This window comes from Lactuca virosa, chromosome 7 (assembly GCF_052849685.1).
Source record: "Lactuca virosa cultivar CGN04683 chromosome 7, Lactuca_virosa_CGN04683_v6, whole genome shotgun sequence".
NCBI lineage: Eukaryota > Viridiplantae > Streptophyta > Magnoliopsida > Asterales > Asteraceae > Lactuca > Lactuca virosa.
In genome coordinates, this window is record NC_136432.1 from 196,412,948 (window position 1) to 196,425,618 (window position 12,671).

The following is a 12,671-nucleotide window of genomic DNA, read 5'->3' on the forward strand; positions in this document are numbered from 1 at the left end:
AACCGTCTCATCAAAGGATATTAGTTCAGAATCATAAGCATGTGTAGGAATATTAAAAGATTCGAGAATTTTACGTACCTTTGTTGTCATTGGAGATTTGTCTGCTGTCTTGCATACGAAGCATTGTCCTTTCACTTCGAATTCCTCGTCATCTGAGTCCTCCTCCATTTTCGCATACATTGCTCCATGTGTTGGATTCCTCATTTCTTCATCGTCTGATCCGGATGACCAGATTTGATATGTTCCATCTTCATCTTCATGTTCACCTTTTGCAACCAATGACAAGTTTTTGGCTTTCGCACGAACCTCCTCAAGCCTTTCTGCATAATACGCCTCATCTTTAACTTTATTCTTCCTCTCATCATTCTTCCGAAGCATACAATCATTCGCAAGATGATTAGCTCCGTTGCAATAATGACAATCTACACCAGCATCACCTTTCAGCTTTTTCTCGATCTTTCCTTCAGACATTTTCGAATCTTTCTTCTCAATTTTCTTTTTCTCCTCATCAGCAGTTTTACTCACAGCACTTCCTTTTACCTCAGCAAGCTTAGTCTTCGGATTGAACGACTTTTTAAAAAACTTCTTAACACGATTATTCGAGTAAAAAGCTATTGCCTCATCATCCGAATTCATGATGAATCCTTCTTCTTCCTCAGAATCACCATTTTTTGCTTCTTTCTCAGATATCTTTGACACAAGTGCCAATGGACCTCCCAAATTTAGCTTCGTCTCTTCAGCAATTTCATTTACCTCAGTTTCGTGTGTCTTCAACTGATTGTACAAATCATTGAGAGTTGATGTATCAAAACTTTGCGGATTCTTCACCATCATACTTACGCTTCTCCATTCTTTTCGAAGACCCATCACAAAGATGAGATTGAATTCCATTGAAGTCCTGGTAATTCCATAGTGATTACAACGATAGATTAACTCGTTCAGTCGATCATAGTAGACTTCAATTGTTTCACCTTCTTTTTGTCTGAAATCTTTCAGCTCAACCAAACACTGTTTGACTGAATTGATTTTCGTCTTCTCACTTCCTTGAAACTTATCTTTCAGATTGTTCCAGATCTCCTTTGCAGTTGTACAACTCCTTATATAATTGTACACAACTGGAGGTAAAGCTCCTCACAATTCTCTCATACACCTCTTCTCCATTTTCTTCAGACGATCAGTTTGATTATCAACTTCAGAACTTGTAGAAGATGATCCAATTGGTTGAACATTCACTGGAACATTGACATTTCCAGTGATACATGACCATAATTTTTCATCAAGACCATTATCAGCCCACTGATCATAATATTCAGGGATTAGCATTGGAATTTTGGTTGATGATCCTAACAGATGAGAAAACGAGGTCATCGAATTGAGATTGAAACTCGCCATTGTTGTACGGAAGCTAAATTTGAAATTTTTTTAAGAAGATTTGTAAATTTGAAAACAAACTAGTTGATTCAAATCGGAATTGCAAGAAAAACACTCGATTCAACAATTAAAATGCAGAATCAAATTACAAACTGAAATCTAGACAAATTTTTCACGATCAAAAAGTGCGGAAACTTTTGAACCAAAAATTTGATTCAAAAACTTTTTGAATGGATGAAAATCAGATCACATATGTGATTCCTGCTCTGATACCAATTGATGAATCAAAGAATCAAGTATAAAACGAATCAGAGTATGAAATCAATTAAGAATGCAAGATTGAACACTAGATGTAAATATGATCTTGTTTCAGCTCTATTACGCTTTCGAATCTTTACAGAGTACAAAGACAGGTCTGTAAAAAAAACTCTTATCTAACTCTAGTAAATATCCCTATTTATAGGGAACTAAAAGCGTACAAAAAATATACTAAGGTATAGACACTTAGACTTCGAATAAAAGCGTCTCAGTAAAATAGATTACAAAACATTCGAACAGTTCAAAATACATTTCGACTAATTACAACAATTCGATCCTTACAAAAATTAATGGGTTTGCAACAAAGGATATTAGCAAAAGACCATGAAGCTCGATGTTTTCAACCCGACTCCAAAAACTTTACTTTTGTGAAGGAATTAGTTACAAATTTTATAAAAATTGATTAAAACGGTCAACCCGACCCGGCTGTTTCCCGAATGGAACACTCAGCAGGATTACTGGGACTGCTTAACGAGCGAAATGTATTTTGTGATGGCGGCGCTCTCGTATTGCAGTCTGCAACAACGAAGAAATATTGCATTTAACTGAGATGGATCTTCATATAGGAGATGAACTCTTGTGTAGAATTCCTCGAATTCAACTCGATGGCGTCTTCTTCATCTTCATGGTGGCAGTCGCTCTTCTCTCCGGCCAAAAATCCGTTCACTGCTCATTGCTTCAAACGCCTCCAGGAATACGGTTAGTTTTTACAATCTCTCTCCATCAAATGTTTTACGTAATGCATAGTATTATTACTGCGTAACGACTAACGATTTTGTAATCGAACATCAATTTAGAAAGTTAGGGCATATTTAGGGTTTCAATGTTGCATTTGTGTAATCGTTTCCGTCTCTCATACGTGTATCGCTTTCGATAGTGCATTTGTGTAATCGATTTCTGTTCGATTTCTGATACCTAAATGTAATTACAAGTTTACAACGTCAGAAATTTGAAGATTTAGTCAAATCGGAGGAGTCATCACAATCAATTATTCAATTGGCTCAAAGTATAATCAAAAGAACAAATCAATCATAATCCTTTTATTTGCCATCTTTAACAGCCATTAAAGCCAAAGTGAAGGTGATAAGATCATCATCACAAGAGGATAAATCATTATCAAGTCTTAAGGAAATGGAGAAGATTATAGGATATAGATTCAAGCAAAAGCTCCTATTGCAACAAGCCTTCACACATCCAAGTTATAAAAACGCTGAATCCTATGAAAGATTGGAATATGTTGGTGATTCCATTCTCAATTTTCTAGTCAGTAAACAACAATTCTTCATGTACCCAAATCTCCCTCCAGGATCTTTAACTACACTTCGGGCTGCAAATGTTGACACTGAGAAACTTGCACGAATTGCAGTTAAATTTAACTTCCATAAATACATCCGATATGAGAATCCGAAACTTAGTAAGCAAGTATGCAACACTTTTATAAAATCATTTGTTTTTTATAAATTATAATACCCTTTTTAGTTTTTTTTTTAATGTTAATGTGTGGTTATTGTTTTACAGATTCAAGTGTTTATGAAGGCTCTTGAAAAGTATCCATTTCATTCATATGGATTAATTGATGCTCCAAAGATTCTTGCTGATATTGTTGAATCCACAATTGGGGCCATTTATGTTGATAGTAATTCTTCAATTGATACTACATGGGAGGTATTTTTTTTTTCTTTTTTCTTTTTTCTTTTCCTTCTATACCTTGTAATGATGAAATTTTTGGTTTTGTGTATTATTATTTTAGGTGGCTAAGATATTATTGGAGCCCATGATTACTCCTGAAATGCTCCAAACAAATCCGGTGAGAAAACTGAATGAATTATGCCACAAAAAGAAAATGAAAATCCGATTAAGAGATAAATGGTCAAAAGAAGGGGTGTATGAAGTTTTTATTGATAATAAATTAAAAGGAAGAGGTGAATATCAAGCCAAGAAGGAAATTGCATTGAATAGAGCAGCTGAAGATGCATGTAATAACATTATGAATGACATGGATAATTCTAAAACCAACATTATTCAAAGTTGACAAGGGAAAAAATTGCAATTTTTTTTAAACAAATAGAAGTTTTTAATTTATTATTATATAATATATCTTCTAAATAACTACAAAACTAGAATTGGACGTCTGAACGAAAAAAAATGATAAAAGGTATTATGCTGATTTGACAGTCCATTAAACTTTGAAGAGTCAATTCTGACTCTGGATGCAATGTAATTTAAACTTTGTTGAGTTGAGTGGATTGTGAATGTTCTAATTTAATGATTGGAGAATAGAATATTTATTTAACAATCCATTAAATTTTGAAGAGTTGAATGGAATGTAAGAATTAAATTTTATAAAGGTGAATGGATTGTGCAAGATGATTTGACAATGTATTAAACTTTGTGGAGGTAGAGTGGATTTGTGGATGCTCTTAAATAAAATGGGTAACAAAGTGTTTGCATTATATCATATACAATTTGATTAAATTGAGTATATAGATCAAAGAATTCAAACACGGGTGTATGAGAAATTAAGAGGCAGCCTCTTAAAAATTAAGATATAAGGTGTTTGGCAGCATCTTATTTTTTACATCTTAAACTCAAAAAAACCTCTTAATTTTTCAGACTTGGCATTGTATCTGAAAAAATAAAAGGGCACACTCTTTCCCGTTTTGCCCAAAAGCGTATGCCCTCCTCTCTATTCTATTTCACTAGCCAGCATCTTCTTCCCTCCTAACCATCTCCGACGACCTGCAAACCGTCCGCCACTACTCTCGCCATCGGCCAGTCACCGCCTCTACCAGAGCCGTTGCCTGCGCCGCCGGCTGCTCTGCCCTCCATCCCCGTTAATCTCGTCGACAATCAAGTAATGGTTCTCTAAAATCGACTTTTGCTAGGGTTAATTTCTGAACCTATTTCTGAAATCGATGTGCTGGATTGAAGTCTACACTTGAAATCGTGATGCTCTTTTGGGTCTTTGTGGTTTTTTACTATGATGCTCTTTTCGGTATTTATCTTTTCAGTGTGCTGGATTGAAGTCTACACATGAAATCGTTTTCCCCCCTAATTTGTTGTTACCTTTGACACATGATTTTGAAGATTGATTCTTTTCCACCGGCTGTTAGAATTGTTATTTTCATGAAACCTGTTATGGTGTTTTCTAGTATCGACAAGTGTATTTTTGGAATCAATGGTCTTGATTTTTGCTGATGGAAAGTTGTTTTGATCGTGAATCATTAGAATCAAATCACAGGTTGAGCTAAAAGCAGGCATTCTTTCGGTTCATGAACGGAATGATGTGAAGAAATACTTCATCATCAGTGGGTTTGCTTAACAGGTTGATGTGTTGTGATGATTGCATAACAGGTCGATGTGAAGATACTTCATGAAGCTGAAGATCTTGCTAGCAATTAATTATTTTTATAGGTTACAAAGTGGTTGGTTTTCACATGGTAACATTAGACAGGGATGAAATTTGGCTGATTAGACTATTGTAACAAGAAGTAGCATTATATTTGTAGTTATTAGATTATTATTGCACTGTATTTCCTATTAAAAGATTGAAAATAGAATGCTAGAATTGGTTGAAAGTACAATGTTGTAATTGAAAGAAATGATAAAGAAGGGTAAAATGGTCATTTTTATCATTCAGCACAACAAATTCAGAGGTTCCAACCAAACAACATTTTAAAATTCAGATCTTAAAAATTCAGCCCCTCTTAGAAATTCAGACATCTTAAAAGTTCAGCTCTTAAAAATCCAGATCCTGCCAAACAGATCGGACAGTTGCTCTGTGCTTTTGCCTAGCACGACACGAATTACCTTTTTTATTAATTTGAACACGACACGACACAGTATGCTAGCTTGTTTTTGTTCGTTAACACAAACACAACAAAAAACAGAAAACACGATCAAACGAAAAAAAATAACAAACAATAATCATTTGCTTAATGCCATACGTAAGTTCTTGTAAAAAAGATAAGTTTAACGCGAAGGCAAAAAATAACATAAAACAACATAAAATGCTACTACATATACATGACATTTGAAGACGAACATGACACGAACACGAATTCAAGATTCAATTTCGTCCTAATCTCGTTTCATATCGTGTATTTTTATTCATATCATGCCAACTTTTGTCACCCCTAGGCAAAACGAACACAATCTAGAAAGAGCATAATATATAAACATCATTTTCTGCGACCTTCCATATGAAGAAAAAAGATATTGAACACTAGTGGCGGAACCAAGAATTTTGATATGGGAGTACAAACATTGTCGATATATATTATATGTAGTTATCCAATATCGGACATTAAAAAACACGCTACAATCTCTTTAGTTGGGGATACAATAACATGAAGCATATATATATATATATATATATATATATATATATATATATATATATATATATATATATAACAATTTTTTTGGGAAACTATACCCCAATGGCCCATCTAGTTCCGCCACTGTCGAACACAATGTGGAAGGAGACAGAAATTGATAGAGACAACACAAATTTGGAAGGTTTTTAAAAAAGTCAGATGAACATAATTGGGAAGGAGATAAAATCAATGTAGACGAATGCGAACAATAAGGCCAGATAAGTCAAGATAAGTGGTGACTGGTGAGATGTCTTATGATAGGTTATATTGTATTGATAAAATTTATACAAAATCTTGGCTTAGAGACCCTGAATTGGTATAATTTATTCAAAATCTTGTCTTAGAGACCCAGAATGGTATGGATAGTTGTTTTAATGATACTAATAGTTGTTAGTAAGCTCTTTTTTTTTTTTTGAACTACAAAATTATAATTTTGAGTTATATTAACTAACGAGAAGCAAGAAAACGATAAAATTTTACAAAGTAAAGTTAACATTAAGTTCTATATACAAGGAACCCAATTAATTTTTAATTTTGAATTTTCATGAAGGGATAATGACACAAAAAACCTTTAAAAAACGTTAAGTTTACATTATTTTATTGGTTTCAGGCGGAAAAAAAAAGAATTTGCCCAAAAATATTAAAATATGACAAAAGGCCGATTTCCCAGTTAGAACCCAGGCTTGGCATGTCACGGGGTGTGGGGTGACATTGTGTGTCACCTTAAAGTAAAAAAGAAATGAATTGTCCTATTAAAAAAAAAAGTAAAACTAACATTAAATTTTGTAAACAAGCAACCTGCAACCCAATTAATTTTAAACTTTGAGTCTCTATGAGGGATAATGGCATAAAAATCTTTTAAGTGAACGTTGTTTTATTGGTCTTAAGCCAAAATTAAACTTTTAATGATTATATATAGAATTTGCCAAAAATGTTGGTTTCCAGTTAAAACTTGACGTGGCATGTCATGTGGCGTTACAAAGAAAAAAAATAAGAAAGCGAATTGTACCCGTTACAAAGAAAGTAAAGGCTACATTATGTTTCGTAAACAAGAAGCCAAATTAATTTTTAGCTTTGAGTTTCTATGAAGGGATGATCGTACACCTAAAATATTGTTAGTGTTCTGTGGTTGACATCCCACACGACGTTGGTGTCGGTTGTGAGTCGTTCAGATGTCAAAAATGTTGGTTTCCTGGTTGGAATCGGACATGGCATGCCATCTGACCTTAGATCCTCAAAGTAAAAAATGAAATACATGGTGTCACCCCAAAGAAAGTAAATCCAACATTAAATTATGTAAAGAAGTAATCCAATTAAATTTATAGCTTTGAGTTTATATGAAGGGCAAATTTTGAATTGTACCATTACAAAGAAAGTAATAACTATGTATATTTAGCTTTAGATCCCAACACTTACAAATTTCTCATAATTTTCTGTTGGCGTGTACGTGACTTGCATTTACAATCAAGAAGCTCAGAGCATCCACAATGCATAGTTAGAGAGTTGAATGAGGTGGTATGTCTAATTGACATTCAATGGATATGGAGTTCAATGACCATTTAACTGTTCAATGGGAAAAAAGAAAACATTTTAAGTATTATATATATATATATATATATATATATATATATATATATATATATATATATATATATATATATATATATATATATTGAGTTTAATGCATTATAGGAAAATTAATGTAGAGTTGTATAATAAGTAAAATGATGATGTGTCAGTCCATTAAACTCTAATAAATTTAATGCATTGTGGATACCATCAGTCAGCGCCATGTGGGTTGCCACGTTGAGTGGTCATCAGGAAATTGAAGCAAAAACGTTTATTTGCCATTATTAGAAAAATCTTGACAATTTTGGAGTATTATCACTAACAAACCATTTTGAGGTAAAATCATCACTTGTGTAAAATCAAAGGTTTTTATTTCATTTTCTTTTTTATGAACAATCCAAAAAAAAAAAAAAAGAGAGAGACACTTAGAGAGTGTTTGAATTTTTTTTCAAATGACTTTTTGGACTTTTGGCTTTTTCAAAAAGTCAAAAAGTCAATAATACTTGAGATATCAAGTAATCTTTTAACAACTTAATCTAATATAATAAGATGTTAAAAAATAAATACTTAAAGATCTTATTTTAAAAGTTTAAAATGTTTAAAATAACTGTAGCCATAAGTTTTGTCATGTTCTGGAGTTTCGTCAAGATAATGAACTTATTAGTTGTAATAAAAACCATAATCTAGAAAATAGTTAAGTTTTAAAGAACATGGTGACATATAAACAATTGCTTTTAATATTGTTGGTGTCATACTACCATAATAAAAGAGATTCATGTTTACAATAATGATAGTTTAAGCGTCATCAAATACCTGCTACAGAGTACAAGCTCTACGAAAGAAAAAAAATTAAATAACTCGGGTAATTCGGGTATACCCGAAACCCAACAAACGTACCCTATACACGACCTGAAAAAAAAATTGGGTTACCCGATTACCTGAAAAAATTAACCCGATACCCAATTAACCCGACCCGATACTCAAAAAAATCGGACGGGTAATTCGGGTATCAAATATTTTCGACAGGGCTAATTAACAATCCAAAGTTCAAAGTTTTCATATTCAAATTCCAATTTAATATAATTAATTTATTAATTTAAAATATATTATTAAATGTAAAATATTATCTTATTATTGGTAGATTTTTAAAATACATTTATTTGTTATATTAAGTATTATGTTAAATACAAAACATAAATCATATTATTAAATTAACTTATAATATATATTCAGATATTATTTTTCAAAATAGTTAAAAAGGTTTAAATATTGTAAATGAAGAACGACAAGTCAAATTAAATAAAATTTATCAAAAAACTATTTTTAATATAACTCAATTTTTTTCTAAAGAAGTGGTTTTTCATTAATTAGTAGAAAATTTATATTGTGTTAACTTACAAACAATAATTAAAAACAAAAATCAACAGATAATCAATTTCTCAATAAGTAATTACAGCATTAAATTGTAATGCTAAATCGTAAACCATATTTAGGTTTATTTAAACGTAAATCCAGAGTATATGATATTGAATTATACGAGTATATTATCTATCTATAATTGTATGTTATATGACAACAATTTTATATTATTACTTAGTTGAAGTAGTTATTTATTTGTCATTACGGTCGTATTTAGTTCGAATTTTTATTTAAAAATATTTGATCTTTAGAAATTCATATATAAAATTTTATTTTAATCAATTTGTATTCTCACAAGTCACAACTAGTCTATATAATAAAATACATATATTTTAAATCTACATGTTAATATTTTATTGAATTTTGTCAACGACTAAAAAACTTCTAAGGCAATGATTATATGTTTCATTTTATATTTATAAGTATGACCTAATGTCGTCGAGAATACAATCAAGTTGCTTGCGAGTCTTTATCCTTCTTTCTGGACTATAAGGCGTTGAAAACAAGAAAGGTCGCTTTTAAAAGCAACTTCTCTTGTGTGCAAGGAGACGAAAACCATTTAAAAGGGATGTATAGAAAAATCAAAACCAAAAAACTGTAATTGGAAAACAAAGATTTTTTTCCCCTTTTTTTGTATATTTTTTAGTAAAACCAAACTTTAGGATTAGTTTGATATTTTTCTTTTATAATCGAAAATAAAAACTGAAAAAATAGTATAATACAAAGTCAATTTAGAACGTATATGAGTATCTGATTAGATTAGCTAACCACAAAAATCGTATATCACCAAATGGCTATCTTTTTTAGAGTAAGTTACATTTTTGGTCCCTGTAGTTTGGTAAGATTCATATTTTTGGTCCGACCTTGGAAAATTTGACAAGATGCATCCATTTGATTTAAAAAAAAATGAAATGCATATCCTTAGTTCATTTAAAAAGATCATTTTACGCTTATTTTTATATTTTTGTTTTTCATATATATATATATATATATATATATATATATATATATATATATATATAGACACACACACACTTAGGTTCAAATGAGAACAATTATGAAATCGAGAACGCGATAACAAATCTTGGCCACCTATTTTTTTTTACTGCAAAACTCTCCTATTTACCAGCGCGACGGAGGAACTTAATTTTCATGCGTGAATATAAACCATCACCACTGCAACTAATGCAACCACCACTGGGCCACATATTTCTTTTTGCCGAAAAACCTTCATGCATACCAGCGCGAGTATATGGTTATTGTCAAGTGATTATTCATATATGAATATTATCTGTTTCGTCGTCCCGGTACGCTGGAGCGCTTAAGCGACATATTTGTAATATGTGAATATTAAGTTCCTTCGTTGTATCGGTAGGCGGAATTGTTTTGCGGCAAAAAAAATATATGGTCCAGATTTGTTATCGTGTTCTCGATATCGTATTTGTTCTCATTTAAACCTTCTTCTCTCTCTCTCTCTCTCTATATATATATATATATATATATATATATATATATATATATATATATATATATATAATTGTTTAATTTTTATATATATTGCCGCTTACATTTTATTTTATTTATTTATATTTTTTTGAAATTTTATTCGAATATGTATTTTAATGTTTTTTATATATATTTTTTTTATTTTTTCGACATTCTTTTTGAATAATTTTTCTAGTTCTTTTTTTTTGTTTGAATATAATTTTTAATATTTTTTTGATCTTTTATTTTTTTTAATCTTTTCATAAAGCTTTTTATAAATATTTTTTTGTATAAAAAATATATATTAGGTTTGTTAAATGTGAATACGTATAACACATATTATGTATAAATATATTTACTTTAATAGGATATTGTATACACAAATCGAAATTTGAAACGAGTGTCAATGGCTTCTAGTTCAACTCTTTTAGTTTTAGATATATATACATTTTTTTACATTTTGTTTCAAATGGCAAATGCTAATAAGAATTCCTATAACTTAAACACATGTGTCAATGTTTTCGAGTTCATTTTTATTTTCAGAAATTTTGTTCGTTTTCGAGTTATATGGTGTCCAATTAGCCATCATATAACTTAAAACCCGTTTTCGAATTTCGATTACCCTATCTATTAATCCTATTAAAAAATAATTTTATACCTAATCTATGTTAATAATATTCACATTTAACGAATTTTTTTTACATTTTCTACAAAAAAAAAACTTTTAAAATATATAAACAAACAAAACGTCAAAAAAATCTAAAATGTATTCAAACAACATGTCAAAAAACTAGAAAACATTATTCAGAAAAACATAAAAAATATAAAGGAACAAAGTGTAAAAAATATTAAAAAATATATTCTAAAGAATGTCAAATAAAATCTAAATAATAAAAAATATAAATAAATAAAATAAAACGTAAGCAAAAAATATAAAATAAAATAATATATATATATATATATATATATATATATATATATATATATATATAAGAAAAACAAAAATATAAAAGTAAGGGTAAAATTGTCTTTTTAAATGGAGTAAGGATGTGGAGTGCAATTTTTTTAAACCACATGAATGCATCTTCTCAAATCTCAAAGGTTAGATTGAAAGCACGAATCTGACCAAACCACATGGTCCAAATTACTCCTTTTTTTGAACTTTTACAGAGAAATTTGTGAATTTTGTAAAAGTATATTTGACGTTGAGAATATAATAATAGTCAGGCTAAGAGTAAGCGGGGTGGTGCGGGATAGGAGTGTGGGAGTCGGAGCCACACCGAACTATACTACATCGGGGGTGCGGTTCGGCCCGTACGGGAAAAGGTGAGGGGAGGCTATCCCACCTTTTCTCTCCTCGTGTGATTGACCAATATTTTTTTTTTCATTTCTAGTTTTGAATGCAACGGCTAGTAAAAAAAATATTTTCCTTTTTCTCTTTCAACATCTACAACTTCAAACAATAATATATATAATTTTTTAATGCATTTACCACTCTATAGATACTAAACAAATCTAACATATTTTTCACACTTATTTCTACATATTCTCTCAAAATACCACTCAACCACAATGTCGTCATCGTCATCTTCATCCTGTTCGATGGTGCAAGAAGAGAAATTATTTGTATGTTCCGTCATGACGAAAACAGTGACATATTTCCAAAACCGATAAGGTCAAAGTTCACGTTCACGACCCTAAACAAAAAGACCTCCGTTGAAGAGAGATCGTGAAGCTAGGCACAATTGTCTTATCGAAGACTTTAACAGATGATGTTGTGTACGTTGAAAAGTTTTGACGGCGGTTCCGAATGAGGAAAGAGTTATTTTTACGTATTGTTGCTGATTTTGATGACCAATTTCCATATTTTCAATTAAAGCGGGATGCGATAGGCAAAAAAGGTTTTTTTCAATTAAAAAATGCACAGCCGCAGTTCGTCAGTTAGCATACGACATGGTAGCGGATAAGCATGACGAGTATTTGAAGATGTCCGAGCGTACCACATGGGAAACTGTGTACAAGTTCGCGAAAGTTATTACTTTGGTTTACGGGGAATGATATTTGCGTAAACTGAAAATCAATGATGTCCACCAAATGTATACGACGTATGAAAATAGGAATGGGTTTTCT

At 30.9% G+C, this 12,671-nt stretch overlaps 1 protein-coding gene across 1 annotated transcript; it reads left to right on the plus strand.

The window, feature by feature from the left end:
• Window positions 1-2,124: 2,124 nt before the first annotated feature.
• LOC145124020 (ribonuclease 3-like protein 3) lies at window positions 2,125-3,994 on the plus strand. The gene is made up of 4 exons (XM_079059229.1): window positions 2,125-2,388; window positions 2,750-3,111; window positions 3,208-3,354; window positions 3,440-3,994. Exons 1-4 carry the CDS (start codon window positions 2,259-2,261, stop codon window positions 3,719-3,721), a joined length of 921 nt encoding a protein of 306 aa, XP_078915355.1. The 5' UTR covers window positions 2,125-2,258; the 3' UTR covers window positions 3,722-3,994.
• The last annotated feature ends 8,677 nt before the right edge of the window (window positions 3,995-12,671 follow it).